A 19,654-nucleotide genomic window follows, 5' to 3' on the forward strand; every position below is an offset into this window, starting at 1 on the left:
ACCAGAATTTGGGGAGATTCTGCTTTATGTCTCACTGAGGGCCCCAACAGGTAGCACCATAGGTCTTCTTGCTTTCTGGTGTTGCTTTGATTTGTTTTGGGGACACAGCCAGTGGTACTAAGGGCTTACTCCTGCCTCTGCACTCAGAGTTCATTCCTGGTGAACCTAGGGGACCATTTGGAATGCTGATGATGGAACCAGGGTGGGCTGCATGCAAGGCAAGTGCCAATCCATTGTACTATATCACTCTGGCTTGTTCTCTTGGTACTTTGAAGATGAGAGATTCTCTCCACCTTCCTAAACTTTGAATCCGAGAAAACCAGGCCCCACAAACTTGCTCCTTGTCCCTCAGAAACTATGAGGGGTTCCATTGCCTTCCAGAGCTCCCTAGAATGCTTTCCCTGATGATTCTTGGCCACTACACCTTTCTTTTCTCCTCTACACCCTGGCCCACACATTCACTCTCCTGAGAACAATGCCCTCACTTTCTCTCAGAAACCCCACTTTTTGGTGTTTTTGTGGTTACAACCTGGCAATGCTCAGGGCTTATTCCTGACTCTACACTCACATATCAGTCTTGGCGATATTCAGGGTATCCTATGTGGTACCAGGGACCAAACCCAGGTCAGCTGTGTGCAAAGCAAGAGCCCTCCTTGCTGTACTATGGCTCCATCCCCTACACAGGAAGACCTGCTTAACTCAGGGGAGGGGCTAAGTTTGGGACAGTGCATGAGCCCAGTCTCACTTTTACTCAATTCAACGCTTCCCCTACATACAGATGCCTGCCCTGCCACATATTATTTTTTCAACATAGATTTTTTAATTATTTATTTTTGGTTTTTAGGTCACACCCAGTGGCTCTCAGGGGTTACTCCTGGCTCTATGCTCAGAAATCACTGCTGGCAGGCTTGGGGACCATATAGGATACCAGGAATTGAACCGGGGTCTGTCCAGGGTTGGCCGCCTGCAAGGCAAACACCCTACTACTGTGCTTTGGTTTGAGGACCATACCAGGCGGTGCTCAGGAGTTACTCCTGGATCTACATTCATAAGTTCACTCCATGCAGGGTATGGGTTCCATTTTGTATGCAAGGCAAGTGCCTTGCTGTTTTAGCTCCTACACACACACATACACACACATGCACGCGCACACACACACCACAAGCAGCCAGAGACAATACAGAAATGATATGCTGTAGTAGAGTTCTAAAAATGCACAAACTCAACAGTGGCTGCCAGTGCCTAATTAAATCCCCAACTCCAGGAACCAGACAGACATTACAGCAGGTTGGCACTTGCACTAAACACAGCTTGGGTTGAACTTGGGTTCAATCCCTGGCATCTCAAAAGGTCCCCCGAGTCTGCCAGGAATAATTCCTAAGTGCAGAGCCAGGAGTTAGTACTAATCACAGCTGAATGTGGCCACAAAACAAAACAAAAAATCCCAAACTGTTCAAAATTTTTTTCAAGAAAGGGGACACAAGGTGGCACTTGGGGGGTTATCCCCAGAATAGTGCTCTTGGAGTCATTCCCAGCAATTCTGGGCATGTGGAGACATGTAATAGCAGGGATCATACCCAAGAGTCCGGTACCCAAAGCTTATAAGTCACCCTACCCTACCTTCCACCCTTTGAGTCACCTCCCCATACTTTTTTTTCTTTATTTTTATAATTTTAATCATTTTTGACTACACCTTCTGTTGCTCAGGGGTTACTCCTGACTCTGCACTCAGGAATCACTCCAAGAGATGCTCAAAGTCCTGTATGGAGCCTGGAGATAGAATCCAGGTTAGCCGTGTGTGAGGCAAGTGCCTGACTCACTGTACTATTGCTCTGGCCTCTCTTTTCTTTATAAACTTGTTTGTTTGTTAGAGGTCACAATCAGCTGTGCTCTGATATTACTTCTGGCTCTGTGCTGAGGGATCACTCCAAGCTGTGCTTGGGGACTTGTAAGGGATGCTGAGGATAGAACCCAGGTCAACCATGCGCAAAGCAAATGCCCTTCCCACTGTCCTCTAGCTTTGGTCCTTTCTTACCCTCCTAATGCTTTTCTGAAGCTAGGGACTGGACTGAAAGACCTCAAGGAGGAGAGGGGAAAGGTCAAGGACAAACGGAGAACCAGAACAATAGTCCAGTGGGTAAGACATTTGCCTGCATGCACTGACCCAGATTCAATCCCAGTACCCCTGACAGTCCCAAGTTTGCCAAGAGTGAGCCCTGAGTGCAGAGCTAGGATAATCCCTGAGCACCACTGAGCCCAAAAGCCCCTAAAGAAAAAAAAGTGAGGATGGAAGATGAAGGGGAGACATGCACTGTAGTCTGTAGTCTTTGGGGGATGACTCTGCCCCCCCCACCCCCGTCTTTTGGGACCAGAAAGAAAGGCTCTGTTTAATTGGGGTTCTGGCTGCAGTCAAGCTCCTGGCCCAGGGGACCTACTGACCAGCACAAAAGGTGCCTCACACATGGAGGTGGAGGTTTCATTTATTAAAGACAGTTTCGATGCTCCACTGAAACTGGGTCTCTAATGGCAGCTCTGCCCCAGGCTCAGGTCTAAATGGTCTTGGCTTCCATAACGATGGTCAACCTGGTCTCAGAGGTCAGGATGCCAGAGATTTCCACCTCGTCCTCCTCCTCCTCGGCAGACTGCTCCACTGTCATCTCCAAGCGCTGTTCCACTGTCTTGGTCACGATGTCCATGCTTCGGTCCGAGGAAAGCAGTGTCTTTGAACCGGGCATGGTCCTGAAGTTCTTGAAAAAAGAGCTGATCTTGCTGGGCTTCTTGCTCAGCATACCTGAGCTGTTGGTAGTGGATCGACTGTTACTGGCCTTCTGCGAGGACACAGATGGCTTGGCTGAGCTTCTCCGGCTGCTTTTCTTCGAGCTCCCCGGCCCTTCTGGCTGTGGCCCTTCCCTTTCTTCTTGCCTTCTTTCCGGTTGCCCCCACCGGAGACAGAGCGCTGGGAGGATTTGTGCGAAGATTTGCGGGAGGAGGAAGATTGGTGCTTGGGCTTGTCAGAGCTGCGCTGTCGGTGGCCTTCTTGGGACTTGTGCCCTTGGGACCTGCTCTTTCTGGAGGAACTCTTGTCCTTCTCCTTTTCCTTTTTCTCCTTGCGTTCCTTGGAGCTGCGCTCTTGGGGCCTCTGACTCCCATCCAACTCGTTCATGGACACCAAGGGAGCCCGCAGCTGGGCCAGCTTCCTTCTCGGGGACGTGGTCTGTTTTGGCTCCCACCTTTGCCTTGTTTCTCAAGTTCCTGCCCTGAGTGAACTTGCTGGTTCTGCCTGCCACAGCCACAGTGTATTCTCGGTGGACAGGGCGATGGCCCCTGAGATGGGATAAGCTCCTTGGAGGCTGAGGAGGACATGCCAGTCATGGCTGTGGTGTTCTGGTTGGCCTTGCCACCGGTGGTCATGGCCACAGCTCCCGTGTTGGCGCCCATTGCGAAAGCCAGGCTCCCAGCCAAAGTGGTCTCTGAGGTGGGGGTAGGGGTGGGGGTGGTCGCGGTGGGCAGTTGCCCTCGGAAGTGGTGGGCGGGAAGCCCTCGCCCCCTGCATAAGCAGAAGAGGTGATGCCGTGGACGTCCTGGGCTTTGTGATATCTGAGCACGTACTGGTCCCCTTCGCCTTGCAGCTCCGAGACCTGGAAAAGAGGCGGCACAGGGGGGCATGATGGGGGCAAGGTTAAGGGAACAGGTGGACTGATCATTGCCCCTTCCCCACCCTGACTGACCCCCGAAACATTTGGGATCAGAAGAACTTTGGAGAGGGTCCAGGTCTGCGCTGAGTCCCATCCAACAGGCCCTGAGGGCTCTTTGTTTTCTTTTGGTGTTTGGGCCACACCCAGCAGTGTCCGGGGCTTGCTTCTGGATCTGGACATAGGAATCATTCCTAGCAGACTCAGAAGACAATATGGAATATCAGGGATGGAACCTGGGTTGACTGCATGCAAGTGCCCTCCATGCTTCCTATCTCAGACTCTAACCCTCTATTTTACATACACGGCCTGATGCCAGAAAAGCAGCAAGAAACTTCTGATACAACCATGTTTGCATTTTATACAAATGTGCTTACTAGATCTGTGTGTGTGCCTATGCATATCTAGCAGCGCTCAGGGGCTATGCTGAGCAGTGCTTTAGAGGCTCAGGAGTGACCCCAGAGACCATAAGGGGGCACTGCCATCTTTTCAGCCCAGACCTCTCCTAGGCTGGATTCTGATAAGTGGGTAGGTAGTGAAGGCAGGTGGGCAGAAACTGGTGACACAGCAGGAGAAACTTCAAATTGCATGCATTCCAATGGAAGCCAAAGGAAAGAAGACTTTCTCACACCCATAGCCACAGTCCCCATGGAGAAGACAACACTGGTAACAGTGGTCAGGTGTTGGAGACTGGGAGACCAGTCAGAGGGTCTAGATCCGCCATCCATCATGTTTGCATCAGCCTCTATTTTGTTTTTGTTTCTTTGCTTTTGTTCATGGGTCAGCCCAAGTGGAGCTCTACTCCTGGCTCTGCACTCAGGAATCAAGTCTGGAAGGCTCAGAGGTCCATGTGTTTCCAGGGATTGAATCTGGCTTGAACACATATAGACAACACTCTGCCTGCTGTACTATTTCTCCAATCCCTCTGCATCAATGTCCCCCTTCTTGCCTTTCTGTGAACCCCCATCTATTCTTGGTCCCCTATTTCCATACAGTTGCCTCAATATAAATGCACTTTTTATCTGTAGACACCCCTGGAATATATTGGAGGCCCCAAGGAGGGTCTGAAGATATAGGGCATGACTCCTGATTAAGAAATTCTGAAGAAAAAAAGAAAGAAAGAAAGAAAGAAAGAAAGAAAGAAAGAAAGAAAGAAAGAAAGAAAGAAAGAAAGAAAGAAAGAAAGAAGGGAGGGAGGGAGGGGAGGGAGGGAGGGAGGGAGGGAGGGAGGGAGGGAGGGAGGGAGGGAGGGAGGGAGGAAGGAAGGAAGGAAGGAAGGAAGGAAGGAAGGAAGGAAGGAAGGAAGAAAGAAAGAAAGAAAGAAAGAAAGAAAGAAAGAAAGAAAGAAAGAAAGAAAGAAAGAAAGAAAGAAAGAAAGAAAGAAAGAAAGAAAGAAAGAAAGAAAGAAAGAAAGAAAGAAAGAAAGAAAGAAAGAAAGAAAGAAATTAATTCTGGACTTGAGAGCCAAAAGCAGGAACAAACTTATATAACAGTGAGTAGGCCACTTGCCTTGCACACTGCCAACCCAGGTCACATACCCAGTATCCCATATGGTACTTGAGCCTGGTACCAGGAGTAATTCCTGTGCGCAGAGCCAGGAGTAGCCCTTTAGCATTACCTGGTGTGACCGGAACAATCAATTAAAAATAATCAAGAGCCAAATGAGTATCTAGGGCAGTGGAGAGTGGAAGTACAGAGAAGACACTTGCCTTTAATGCAGTCAACCTGGGGTGGGTTCCCAGCACTCCAGAGAGTTCCCTAAGGCCTACCAGGAGTGATCCCTGCCTGCAGAGCCAGGAGGAATCCCTGACCACCACTGGGTGTGACCACCAGTTCCCCCCTCCAAATAATAGTAAGAGAACTAAAGGTAGGGACCATGTGTGAGCAGCCCTGGAAATTCCCCCAACTGTGTGCCATGGGGCGACCCCCTGAGCCTGAGTCATTTGAGAGAGCACATGGCCCCCTGTGTTCCCTGGAGCCACTCACCATGGTCTTATCCGAGGTGGTTACGTCGCCAGGTTGGAGAGTAGGGGTGCTGCTGCAGCTTTCCATAGAGGGTCTGAGCAGGTAGACAAGCTCCTCCCAATAGCTGAAGACGTCCTCACGCGCAGACGGGCAGAGCTGCAGGTAGAATGTGCTGCCTGTGGCAGTTGGAGACACAACTGCCGCTTCTGGCGGTCATGGACTGAGATCTTGACAAACTTCAGGGGCAGGAGGTGGGTGAGCTCCAGGGCCTTGGTGGCTTTGTGGCCTCTCCCCTGGGTGGGCCTGGTATGGAAATGGACTTTGTGCTCATCGCTTGCCTTGGCAGGCCAGGCCAGCAGCATGACATCAGGGAGTGGCAGGACGGGGTTGGCGGAGGCGATGGCCATGGTCGCCATACGCACTCGGTTGTGCATGCCTATCATTTCCCCTTCCTGCTCAGTTTTATAAAGTCGGTTTCAAACAGAGGGGCATCCTTCAAGATGGCGTACTCCCCGCACTCATGTAGTTGCTGCTGGAGATCTCCCATGGAGGTGTTGAAAACACTCATGGACCAGTAGCTTTGGGCCGTGTGACAAGGGAAGCCGATCATTTCCCCCTTCTTTCTGCCTTGGATAAAGTCGCTCTGGAACAGAGGGACATCCTTGAAGATGGTGTACTCCCTGCCCTCATGTAGTTGCTGCTGGAGATCCCCCATGGAGGTGTTGAAAACACTCGTGGACCGATAGCTTTGGGCCGTGTGACAAGGGAAGCTGATCATTTTCCCCTTCTTGCCACCTTGGATAAAGTCGCTCTGGAACAGAGGGGCATCCTTGAAGATAGCGTACTCCCCACCTTCGTGTAGTTGCTGCTGGAGAGTCCCCATGGAGGTGTTGAAAAAACTGGTGGACCAGTAGCTTTAGGCCATGTGACAAGGGAAGCCGATCATTTCCCCTTTTTGCTCAATTGTATAAAGTCGGTTTCAAACATAGGAGCATCCTTGAAGATGGTGTACACCCGCCATCTTGTAGTTGCTGCTGGAGATCGCCCATGGAGGTGTTGAAAACACTCATGACCAGTATTTGGGCCGTGTGAGAAGGGAGTCCGATCATTTCCCCTTTCTTGCTCACTTGTACGAAATTGGTTTCAAACATAGGAGCATCCTTGAAGATGGCGTACTCCCTACCCTCGTGTAGTTGCTGCTGGAGATACCCCATGGAGGTGTTGAAAACACTCGTGGACTGGTAACTTTGGGCTGTGTGACAAGGGAAGCTGGTCATTTCACCCTTCTTGCTGCCTTGGATAAAGTTGCTCTCGAACAGAGGGGCATCCTTGAAGATGGCGTTCTCCCTGCCCTTGTGTAGTTGCTGCTGGAGATTCCCCCATGGAGGTGTTGAAAACACTTGTGGACCTGTAGCTTTGGGCCGTGTGACAAGGGAGACTGATCATTTTTCCCTTCTTGCTCACTTGTATAAAATTGCTCTGGAACAGAGGGGCATGTTTGAAGATGTCGTACTCTCTGCCCTCGTGTAGTTGCTGCTGGAGATCCCCCATGGAGGTGTTGAAAACCCTCGTGGACCGGTAGCTTTGGGTAGTGCAACAAGGGAAGCCGATCATTTCCCCTTCTTGCTGACTTGGATAAAGTCGCTCTCGAACATAGGGGCATCCTTGTAGATGGCATACTCCCCACCCTTTTGTAGTTGCTGCTGGAGATCCCATGGGCGGGGGGGGGGGAATCCCCCATGGAGGTGTTGAAAACATTCTTGGACTGGTAGCTTTGGGCCGTGTGACAAGGGAAGTGAGATTCCCTGCTGCTCATCGTTTAGCTCCATGAGCCACCGATCTAGGTCTGAGAGAGCAGGAGCAGAGGAAGCTGCCCATCCCCCTGTGGGGCTCCATCTTAGACTCCCAGGCTTCCCCTTTGGCCTGCATGGCCCTTTGTGAACTGTCACCAGTGCCACCCCTCCCCACACTGCCCCACACCCCAAACCAACCACCACCTCATCCTCAGCCTTCAGAAGCCCGTGGATCTGTCTGTAAATGTCAGAGCGACTCCTTTCCCAATCTCATGGCAAAGAGTGGTGGTGATGGAAGAGATTCCAAAGGGAGCTTCAGTGATGTGTGTACACTGGTCAAGAAGATCACACAGATGGAAATCAAGTCACGCAAAAGAAGAAGTAAAAGTCTTGGCAAACAGTTCTGACGGCTGAATATGTCTCTCTCTGGGATGTGTCAACTGAGCTGTTTGAAGGCGACCTCTGAGTAGTGGGGGACTCGGGACACAAGCTCCCAGAGCCTGGTGCTCTCTGGTGGACTCTAAGAAAGGACAAGTCCAGGTACTCCCGCATGCCTCGTAGGACTGACTCGTGATTGAGAGTTCTAGGTCTGTCCTGCCTTTGGTCGCTCCAACCCGGGCTGAGAATGATAGAATAATTAGGCTGTAGCCAAAGGATGTGGGGATCAATGCAAGTTTCTACCCAGGTTGGCCACACACATCCCTCGGTTGGTGTCAGAGAACCACTAATGAAGGGGGTTGACACTTTCCAAGATGCACTCTGCAAAATCATTCCCTTCACCCTCAAGCTCCCTCATTGGCTTTACAAGCAGAGAAGCTCTTTGACATCAAATGCTTCTGACTTCCTTACCTTTACCCAATGCTGATTCTACTTCGGGGCCAGGTACCTGCAGGCTCTCTCTCAGTTCAGTGCAGTATGGTCTGATTCGGAGATACATTGCTGGCCACTGGAGGGAACTCAGGAGTCCCCAGGAAGAGGAAGCCGGCCACCAGATCCACACAGTCCAGACAGACTTCTATGTCACCTTCCTGGGCTTCAGCCATTGAAGAGGCTCAGTTTTTTTCAGTTCTACCAGGCCTGGGAAGAACAGAGAAAGAGCAGGATGTGGCTGAACTGTGTTTCCAGCTCCAGCTCCTTGGGAGCTCATTCTACAGCCCATGTAGAGTTGCTGATGGTCAGAGATAAGCACATGACCTCCCTCAGAGCCAATTGGAATTCACAGAAGTTGTGCATTACCAATATCTAACCTTTTTCACGACTAAATGGTTGGTTTCTTTGAAAAGCATTTCCAGAAAACATATGACAAAGGCTTTTTATGGGGGTGGGCACACCTGGTGTTGCTCAGGGGTTACTCCCGGCTCTGCGCTCAGAAATCGCTCCTGGCAGTTCAGGGGACCATATGGATGCCCAGAATTGAACCTGGGTCTGTCACGGATCAGCCATGTGCAAGGCAAAAACACTAGCACTGCACTATCTCTCAAGCCTCTGATTTGTTTGCTTTTATTTTTTTTGTTTTTTTTTTTTTTTGTTTTGTTTTTTGAGGGGGTGCTCAGGGGTTACTCCTGGCTGTCTGCTCAGAAATAGCTCCTGGCAGGCATGGGGGACCATATGGGACACCGGGATTCGAACCAACCACCTTAGGTCCCGGATCGGCTGCTTGCAAGGCAAACACCGCTGTGCTATCTCTCCGGGCCCTGTTTGCTTTTATTTTATACAAAGTGATAGATCCAGATTTTCTTTCGTCTGGTTTGAAAACAGCTCCTGCCACCAAAACTCCATGCTCCAGGTGCTGGAGAGATAGCATGGAGGTAAAGCATTTGCCTTGCATGCAGAAGGTTGGTGATTCAAATCCCAGCATCCCATATGGTCCCCCAAGCCTGCCAGGAGGGAGGGAGGGAGGGAGGGAGGGAGGGAGGGAGGAAGGAAGGAAGGAAGGAAGGAAGGAAGGAAGGAAGGAAGGAAGGAAGGAAGGAAGGAAGGAGGGAAGGAGGAAAGGAAAGAAGGAAGGAAGGAAGGAAGGAAGGAAGGAAGGAAGGAAGGAAAGAAGGAAGGAAGGAAGGAAGGAAGGGAGGGAGGGGAAGGAAGGAAGGAAGAAGGAGGAAGGAAGGAAGAAGGAAGGAAGGAAGAAGGGAAGGAAGGAAGGAAGGAAGAAGGAAGGAAGGAAGGGAGGAAGGAAGGGAGGAGTGGGAGGGAGGGAGGGAAGGAAGGAAGGAAGGGAGGAAGGAAGGGAGAAAGGAAGGGAGGAGAGGGAGGGAGGGAGGGAGGGAGGGAAGGAGGGAGGGAAGGAGGAAACACTAGTAGTTGAATTCGGTACCTCCCAGAAAAAGTTCACTAAATTTAAGACTGAAAATAATCCTTCTTCCTATTACATCAACTACAGGCCCCAAGGACCAGCATCGTTCTGAGTTCTGGCAGGTAGAGAACAGCACCAGAAGCTGCTGAGCTACTGAAACATCTCACATTCCCCTTGCTTGGTTCTTCTTTGTTTGGGGGCACACCCAGCAATGATCTGGGTTGACTCCTGACTCCTGGCTCTATGCTCAGGAATTTCTCCTGGTGGTGGTGCCCAGGGGACCCTATGGGGTGCTAAGGATTGAACTCTGGTAGGCAGGGTGGAAGGTAAATGTCCCACCTGCTGCATTTTTCTCCAGTCTCTCCCCATCCCACCCCATTGTCTGATTCTTTCCAATCAATCCCCAGTTTTAATTTCCAGTTCAGAGCCAGCATTTTGGGTTCTGTATCCTAATCCCAGTGCTGTCACTGTCATGTAGGATTAGTGCAAAAAAGAAGTAAAGGGTTGGAATGACATGAGGAAGGCACTTACTTGCCTTGCACACAGCAAACCCAGATTCTATCCTTGGCATTCCATATGGTCCCCTGAGCACCATATGGTGTATCCCTAAATGGTGTATCTCTAAGTGTAGAGATAGGAGTGACCCCTGAGAACTGCTGGGTATGCCCCCCCCAAAAAAAAACAAAAACAAAATAAAGGGGCCAAAGAGATAGCATGGAGGTAAGGCATTTGCCTTTCATGCAGAAGGTCATCGGTTCGAATCCCGGCACCCATATGGTCCCCCGAGCCTGCCAGGACTGATTTCTGAGTATAGAGCCAGAAGTAACCCCTGAGCTCTGCCGGGTGTGACCCAAAAACCAAAATAAATAAATAAATAAATAAAAAATAAAAATAAAATAATATAAAATAAAATTTAAAAAAGAAGTAACAGTAAAAACAAAAAAAGAAGTGAGACAGGACTGGAGTGATAGCACAAGTGGTAGGGCGTTTGCCTTGCATGCTGCTGAGCCAGGATGGACCCGAGTTTGATTTCCATATGGTCCCCGAGCCTGCCAGGAGCGATTTCTGAACCAGTAGTTTCTGAGTGCCACCAGGTGTGACCCAAAAATCACCACACACACACACACACAGTGAGACAGAGCAGGAATCATAGCTCCAGGGGTGATTATAGGTAGTACTGCTTGGTCCTGCAGCATAGATCCAGAATGTGGCCCAAATACAAACCCAGAAAAACAAAGTGACAGAGTAAATCCAATGCTGGTGTCTGTTCTATGCCCCGCAGGAGCTACTTTGGCTAATGTTGTTAATACCTGTGGGCTTTAATAACTGCCCATCATGATGCCAGAGCAATAGCACAGGGAGTAGGGCATTTGTCTTGCACATAGCTGACCCAGGTTCAATCCCTGGCATCCCGTATAGTTCCCGAGTGACTGGAGTGATAGCACAGTGGTAGGGTGTTTGACTTGCACGCAGCCAACCCTGAATAGACTTCATTTTGATTCCTGGCATCTCATCTGGTCCCCTGAGTCTGCCAGGAGCAACTTCTGAGCACAGAGCCAGGTGAGTGCCACTAGGTGTGACCCAAACAAAAACCAAAAACCTTGCCAATCTTCCAATGAGACAATGATTTCAATGATTTCATCTTCCAATGAGACACAGCAATTCCTGTTTCTTCAATTCCAGCACTGTTTTCCTTTTGAAACAGCTACAGAATACTCTCTAAAGAGGGAGATACCCTGAACAGAGAGTGAACAATGTCCATTCTAGAAACTTCCACTGTACAGGGTCCCAGGCATACAGGACACAGCTCCAAGAGGTGAGCTGAGGAAAAAGGATGACTCTAGAGCTGAAGGTGGGTGGAGGGTGGTCTCCAACACCTGTGCTAGTTCCACAGAAGTCGCTTTCTGGAGCCCCACCCATAGGCTAGGCAGGTCAATGACAGATCACTGAAATATTGCTCCACTCAAAGCAAGCTGTACCAAATCTTGGTTTGCACTCTCCAGATTGGGGCTTAACATACGAGTCATTTCAGACCAAGGAAAACTAGGGTTTGCTTGTAGGGAGCTGGGTGGGAGGGAGGAGGTGGGAAACATGGCTCAGAAGGATCAGAGCACCAATCAGTTCCTCTTGGTCTCTGCACTCGCATCCATCCTCACTATGGCCCCTGCAAGCAACTGAAGAATGGGGGACCTGGGGCACTCCGAAGTAAAAGGCAGGCAGAAAGAGCCCCTGGCCAGCACACATACAAGCTCACAGCTACTTACCAACCCGTTCTTGTCATGAGGTTGTCCCAAGGTCTCTGTCCCTGCCACTGTGAGGAATCAGATCCAATGGAACAGTTAGGCATCGATGTTTACTCTAAACTCTTCATAGTGACCCACTGAAGCACCCACACCCCACACCCAGGGAGAACCACATTGGCTCCCTAGAACAGACCCAGCCCAGCATGTTCTCTGGATAGTGACACGCAATCCCCCGCCCCTGAGCATCCAGGATTATTGAGGCTTCTCCCAGGAAGCCCAGAGCCCCACAGCACCCAGTGTGTTTTACCAAAGCCATCAGCAGTCTAGCCCCCCTCATGTGTTCAAAATACCCAGAGGCAGTGGAGAGATAGCAAAGGGGGTACAGCACTTGCCATGTATACAACTAACCAGGAGTAAGTCCTGAACACGACTAGGAGGCATCTCTAAGCATCACCAGGAGTACCCCCCAAACAAAAACAAAATAAAAAAACAACTTCCCTACCCCTCACCCCAGAACTTAGTGATGGCCCAAATTTACCCTCAGTTCACACTGACCTGGGCTGGGCCCCTTGGTGCTGGGCACTCACGGAAAAGTGTCTGTGAAGTGACTACTCATCGTCATGGCAGGGACGACCTCAGCTACAGAAACCAGAGAGAGTGAGGCTCCCCAAACTTCTTTGTGCTCCTGTCCCCCATGTGCACACACCCATAAACCTGCATGTGCCTATACCTGCACACACACACACACATGCACATTAGGCTTGCATGCATATACACCCACACAAGCCTGTGCATGCATGTAGCTGCACACACACATGCCTACAAACTCATGTATACCTCCATTTGCCAGTACACATGTATACCTGTATATCCACATATATGACCAGGAATATATGTACATACAAACACCTCTGCCACACCCACACATATTCTTACATACACACACCTACCTGCCCACACACACAATGCATGTCTATTGGAACACAACTGCCCACCTATCCACATACATGCCTGCATGCACGGCCATGTATACACCCCCAGGCATGCCTGTGCAGACCTACACATACCTATGTACATGCACAACTACATGTATACACCTGCATGCCTATGCACATCTGCACATATACAGCTGAATGCACTCACACAAGCCTACACATGCCTGTCCACACCCTTGCAAGCAGCACACCCATTTGTACATATGCCCACGCATGCGTGCATGCTTCCACACACACATGTACAAAAAAACTCTCAGGCACTTCAGTCATGAGAGGAAAATGGGAAGCAGCAGCTGTACGGAAACCTCCCACTGCCCCAGTTTCTCTCACTGGAGGAGTTGGTCTCACTGTGGCATGAAATTGAGTCCACTGCTGATATATTCAGGTCCCCAAATATCTCCCAAATTGACAGACCAACTCTCATTCTCGGGGAGACCGTGGCAATAATCGTCCGTAATAAATGATCCAGACAAAGAGGTTTTGGGGAACAAAAGGTTTGGCCAAAAGACACTTAATCCTCCCCCTTCTCTCTCCTCTCCTCTCTCTCTTTCTCTCTGTCTCTTTTTCTCTGTCTCTCTTTCTCTGTCTTTCTCTCTGTCTCTGTGTGTGTCTCTCTCTGTGCTCTTTCTTCTGTCCTTCTGTCTCTGTCTTCCCACAAACCCCTCTGTCCAACTGCTTCAGCCCAACTGCCTCTGTCCAACTGCCTCTGCCCAACTGTCCCCTTTGGCCTCCCCTCCAAGCTCCTTTATTTCCTAATCCATCGCCCCCACCTGGAAAGTTCAGGTGGGATGACAGAAAGAACAAATAGAATAAATACAAAATAAATACAATACACACACACACACACACACACACACAAAAATACTCTACAGAGCCCCACAGCTCCCTGACTCCCAGACATCCCCAGGAGGATCCATGCCCTTGACCCCACTAGCCTTTGTCCTACTGAAGACCCCACTAGTGAGGAAGTGGCATCGATGTGGCCTTGATGGTGGGCCCTGCTTATCATTAGGCCTGGGGGTACATCCCAGGTCTCTCACAAGGGAGTCAGAGGCACTGTGGGGGGCACACACCTGGCGTGACGGTCAGCTTCAGGATGACCTTGTCATTTATGGGTCCTGGGAACTGGATGTGGCAACAGTAGGTGCCACTGTCGTTGAGCCACGTGCCCTGGATGGTCAGAGACACATCTCCTTGGCAGAGCTGACCCTTTAGCTGGTACCTTCTGTGGACTCTCTGCTGCACGCTTCTGCCATTGGTTCTCAGCAGCAGCCTTTGGCAGTTGCTCAGGGGACAAGTGCCCCTGCCCCAGCATACAGGCACCAGGGGCGTGGGTGGCTCGGGAGGAGAGTATTCACAGGACAGGTGGGCATCCTGCCCCAGCTCTACCTTGTATTCCCTTTCCACGGCAGAGCCTGAGCAGAGAGTCAGAGAGCACTGGTGGGGGCCCCGCACCAGGAAGGGGCCAAGAATGGGATAGATGAGCTCTCACCAGGCCCTGACTTCTGGCTGGGAAGGCATGGGAGCATCAGAGTCCTGGTGAAACCACCTACAGGATGGGTGGCAGAACTCTGGAGAGCTCAGAGCAGGGCTGGTGCCTGCTAACATGCATTTCTTTTATTGTTTTGGTTTCTGGGCCACAACCAGAAATGCTCAGGGGTTATTTCTGACTCTGCACTCAGGAATCCCTCCTGGCAGGACTCAGGGGACTCTCTGGGATGTTGGAGATTAAACTCAGGTCAATTGCACTTAAGGCAAGCTTCGTGTGTGTGTGTGTGTGTGTGTGTGTGTGTGTGTGTGTGTGTGTTTGTGTGTGTGTGTGTGTGTGTGTGTGCGTGCTTATTGTTGTTATTCTTGGGCTTGGAGGCCACACTCAGTGGCAGTCAGAGGTTACTCCCAGATCTTTGCTTGGGAATCACTCCTGGAAGTTTGGGGGACCATTTTTGTTTGTTTTGGTTTCTTTGGGGGGAGGCACACCTGGTGACGCTCAGGAGTTATTCCTGGCTATATGCTCAGAAATCACTCCTAGCAGGAATGGGAGACCATCTGGGACACCATTCTGGGTCAGTCACTTGCAAGGTAAATGCCCTATCACTGCACCAGTGCTCCCTGCTCTGGCCCCTTGAGGAACCATTTGGGATTTCGGGGATTGAACTCAGGTCAGCTGTATGCAAGGCAAATGCCCTATCTGCTGTGCTATAGTTCCAAACCCACCCTTCTTTCCTTCCTTCCTTCCTTCCATCCCTCCTTCCTTCCTTCCTTCCTTCCTTCCATCCTTCTTTTTCTTTATCTTTCTTTCTTTCTTTCTTTCTTTCTTTCTTTCTTTCTTTCTTTCTTTCTTTCTTTCTTTCTCTCTTTCTCTTTCTTTCTTTCTTTCTTTCTTTTTCTTTCTTTTCTTTCTTTTCTTTCTTTCTTCCTTTCTTTCTTTCCTTTTTTCTTTCTTTCTTTTTTTTCTTTCCTCTTTCTCTCTTTCTCTCTTTCTTTCATTTATGTTTTCAGTGTTTGGCCCACACTGGGCAGGGCTCAGGGATTACTCTGGGCTCTATGCTCAGAAATTGCTCTTGGCAGGCTCAGGAAGACCATATGGAATCAAACCTGGGTTGGGCCTGGGTTGGCCACATGCAAGACAAATGCTCTACTTGCTGTGCTATCACTCCAACTCTCACCTTTCTTTATTGTTTAAAAAATTTCAGCATAAAGTTGGAGGTGCACCTCAGAGGTAAAGATCTTGCTTAGTGCCTCCAATTCTATCTCTCAGCACCAGACAGAGGAAAAGACTAAAGAAAACAAGAGAGAAATCAAGTATCAGTACATGATATGTATACAGGAGGCCTGGATTCAAGCCCTGACAATGTATGGCCCCCTGAGCACCAACAGGAAGCACAGAGTCAGGAGTAGTCCCTAATCAGCCATCCCCAGATGTAACCCAAAAACCAAAATCAAAAACAAGCGAACACCAAGGCCCTCTGAGCTTCCCTCTCCCACCGACTGTGCGTGAGAGTGGTCTGTATTCCCCAGGCATCTACAAGTCTTGTGGTGCCACGACACTATTCTCGACCCTGGAAGAGTTCCAACAGCCTCTCAGCCCACTTCATGGTTATCCCTAAATCTTATTTTTGTTTGGTTTTGTTTCAGGATCACATCCAGTGTGTTCAGAAGTTACTCCTGGCTCTGCATTCAGGAATAACCCCTGACAGTGCTGGGGGACCCTATGGGATGCTGAGAACCGAACCTAAGTCAGCTGCATGTAAGGCAAGAGCCTTATTCACTGACTTTGGCTCCAGCCCCACCCCAACAGCTTTCACACCCCTGGCCCCTGCACCCTCCTCCAATCTTTCTGTTACAACCCCCCCAATCCCTATCGGCTCTGGCTCTGTATCTCGCAGTCCCCACAGCCAAGAGGTCAGGCTCAGACTTACCTATGAGCTGGAGCATCCACAGCAGGACCCAAGCAAAAGGGAGAAGTGAACCCCTGGGCTTGGCTGCAGTAAAAAACAGAGTACAGCTCTCCCCACTAGTGAGCAGGGGTCCAGGCCGCATGTCTCTATGCCACAGCCTGGGGGTGGAGGACATGGTGGTCCCCTGAGAGTGCTCTACCCCCCCCCTCAGCCCTACTCCACACACAGTGCGGGCGCTGTCGACGTGGTGTCTCACCTCACCACCTGGACACCACGACCGCCTGCTAGCGAGGCTCCACTCTGAGCTTTTGTATCCTGCTCAACAAGAGGAAGTGGGAGCTGCGTCAAGGGTGCGCCCCGCAAGGAGCAGCTCTCTCTCTCCCTTCTCTCCCCTGTCTCCCCTGTCTCTCTTTCCTCTTGTTCTCTTCTCTTCTCTTCTCTTCTCTTCTCTTCTCTTCTCTTCTCTTCTCTTCTTTCTCTTCTTTCTCTTCTCTTCTTTCTCTTCTCTTCTCTTCTCTTCTCTTCTCTTCTCTTCTCTTCTCTTCTCTTCTCGTCTCGTCTCGTCTCTTCTCCTCTCCTCTCCTCTCCTCTCTTCTCCTCCTCTCCTCTCCTCTCCTCTCCTCTCCTCTCCTCTCCTCTCCTCTCCTCTCCTCTCCTCTTCTCTCTCTGTCTGTCTCTCTCTCTCTTTCTCTGGCTCGCTCGCTCTTTCTCAGACCCTCACTCTGTCTCTGATTCTGTCTCGACACAAATAGGGCAGTGTGCTCTTGTCTGCTTGGGGCATGTGCCCTCATCCCCCCTCAGAGAGGTACAGGTGCCTCCTTCTCGTTCCTCACCCCTTCTCCATGAGCAGGTGTCAGAAGGCCTGAGCGAGGCCTGAGCACCAGCCAGCACTTTCCGTCACCCCTCACACAGGCCGAGTCTGGCCATCTTTTAACTAAGGATGCTCTGGGCTGGGACGTGAGTTCAGAGACAGAAAGAACCAGGCCCGGAGCATCTCTGCTTTCTCTATTTAGTTTCCTTCGTGTGCTTGGCCCACACCACTGCGCCCACAGAGATGTTGGCTATGTACGTGTGGTTTCACCAGGTCGCCATTCACTCCTACTGTGTGTAAGTGCACGTGTGCTTGCGATCCAGCAGCCCCCAATTCTGAGACTGGCTTCTTGGCACCAAGCTCGGGGACGTAGAAACCCCAGAGTTCTCTGAACACAGACACAGCGGGTGCTCTCAGATGGGAAACTGAGCCCCAGATTTCTTATTCCCCTTTAAATATTTTGTACATGGCAGGTGGCCCTCACTGTTGTCAAGAGGCCAACGAGGGCCCTTGTGCCAGCAGCAGGGGGAGGGGAGTCCAATGCTTAAGCAGGTTTTGGGGGGCTTTGGCGCCACGGTCTGGGACCCTAGCAAAGAGGTCCTTAGTTTCTTTTTTTTTTTTTAATTTTTTTGTTTGTTTGTTTTTTGGATTTTGGGCCACACCCGGCAGTGCTCAGGGGTTACTCCTGGCTGTCTGCTCAGAAATAGCTCCTGGCAGGCACGGGGGACCATATGGGACACCGGGATTCGAACCAACCACCTTAGGTCCTGGATCAGCTGCTTGCAAGGCAAACGCCGCTGTGCTATCTCTCCGGGCCCTTAATTTTTAATTATGAGAACAATGATGCAAAGAGGACAAGGTAAAGTTACAGTGAAAGGACAATCACCCATAAACAGAGTTCTCAGAAGAATTCCCCTTGCTGACACCTAAATATTGAACTTACAGTCAAAGAACATTAAGAAAAATAAGGCAGAACCCATGAACAATTACTTTGTCCACAGTCCCCAGATTGTAGTACATTATAACATTTCTTAGCAGTACACAAAGCAACCTAAAGCCATGAGATTTATGTGACTCCTTAACATTGAAGGCATAGTATTTTGGTCCTTAGTTTCTTGAGACTGCTTTAGACCAAACCACATGTCACAATCACATTTTGCACATTTTCTCTCTCCCTCCAACCCCCACTTGTCCCTTGCCTTCTCTTTTCTGCCAGGCCTTGGTGTGGTGGGGTGGGGTGGAGGGACACACTTGGTAGCAGGGATCATGCTCATCTGGCTGCAACAGGCAAGAAAGTCATTAGGTAGTGACGCCAGGGACACCATACACGGGGGCATATGAGTCGGAACCAGGGGTTCATACCGAGGCTGACCTGGCCCCATTTTGCAAGGCTGGTGATGCCTCTGAGGCATTGTGCCAGGAAGATGCACAATCGTGCACCTGCCTTGTATGTTTCCCACATACACAAAGGCTGAGAAAACAGAGAGAGCTACCTAAATGGCCCCACAATACACACAGATATGAAATGAACACTTTTTGGGGTTTGCTTAATTTTGAGGATCACACTTGGCAGTACTCAGGGGTTACTCCTGGCTCTGTGCTCAGAGATTACTCCTTAGACTCAGGAGGCTTTATGGGATGCCAGGGACAGAAGACAGCTTGGTTGCTAGCACCTTACCTGTTGTCCTACCACCTCCTTATGCCCACCCAACCCTGGCTTCCCCTGGCACTGATTCCAAGATGAAACTCTCCCCAGAACCCAGTGGGTGGGCCCCCATTTCCTCTCCAGACTGCACCAGCTGCCCTTCTGCTCTGTGGGAATGTACTTTAGGGCTTTGAGGATGCCTTTCTGTGGGGGGTTAAGAGTGCATGGGTGGTGGGAGGTGGGAGACAGAGTGTGATGGTCTCACTTGCCTCCCCTCCACCCTGCAGGAAGCTCTCACACCCCAAGCTGGTGCGGCTCTATGGGGTGTGCTTGGAGCAGGCCCCCATCTGCCTGGTGTTTGAGTTCATGGAAAATGGCTGCCTGTCAGATTACCTGCGCCACCAGAGGGGCATGCTGACAGCAGGGGCACTGTTGGGCATGTGCCTGGATGTATGCGAAGGCATGGCCTACCCAGAGGAAGTGTGTGTCATCCACAGAGACCTGGTGAGACCCCAGGTGTCCCCCACCCCAGGGAGGAGGAGGAAGGAGGAAGCTCAGTAAGGCAGAGCTCCTCAGATAATACACATGTGAGCAAATGCAGATATGATGCTGTCCTCCTAGAACTTCAGTCTCTGCCCCTTCCTGCAAAACTTCTTTTGTGTAAAACTTTCTTTTACCAAGTAATGATCAGGAATTACTCCTGACAGTACTCCATGATAATATGAAAAAACGGGTATCAAACCTGGGTCAGCTGCATGCAGGTCAATCATCCTCTCCTATTGTATTCTCTCCCCTCTCTCCCCCCTCTCTCTCTCCGCT

The 19,654-nt window shown here is 50.4% G+C and overlaps 1 protein-coding gene across 1 annotated transcript; it reads right to left on the minus strand.

Annotated features, from left to right (window-relative positions):
* Positions 1 to 7,267: 7,267 nt before the first annotated feature.
* Positions 7,268 to 16,521, minus strand: LOC126011886 (hepatitis A virus cellular receptor 2 homolog). Its single transcript, XM_049775650.1, has 5 exons — positions 16,401 to 16,521; positions 14,055 to 14,396; positions 12,574 to 12,625; positions 7,649 to 7,709; positions 7,268 to 7,357 (listed from the first exon to the last, which is right to left on the minus strand). Exons 1-5 carry the CDS (start codon positions 16,519 to 16,521, stop codon positions 7,268 to 7,270), a joined length of 666 nt encoding a protein of 221 aa, XP_049631607.1.
* Positions 16,522 to 19,654: the final 3,133 nt, after the last annotated feature.

Source organism: Suncus etruscus, chromosome 6 (genome assembly GCF_024139225.1).
Source record: "Suncus etruscus isolate mSunEtr1 chromosome 6, mSunEtr1.pri.cur, whole genome shotgun sequence".
NCBI lineage: Eukaryota > Metazoa > Chordata > Mammalia > Eulipotyphla > Soricidae > Suncus > Suncus etruscus.

Bases quoted from the DNA above. Each gene is read 5' to 3' on its own strand.
- LOC126011886 (XM_049775650.1), bottom strand. From the start codon at position 16,521: ATGCGGCCTGGACCCCTGCTCACTAGTGGGGAGAGCTGTACTCTGTTT. The intron at 12,626-14,054 runs GTGTGTGCCCCC...TGGTTTCTGTAG, and splicing joins GAAGCTGACCGTCACGCCAG to CTGAGGTCGTCCCTGCCATG. The intron at 7,358-7,648 runs GTTGGTTTGGGG...GATCTCCAGCAG, and splicing joins AGGCTGAGGATGAGGTGGTG to CAACTACAAAAGGGTGGGGA.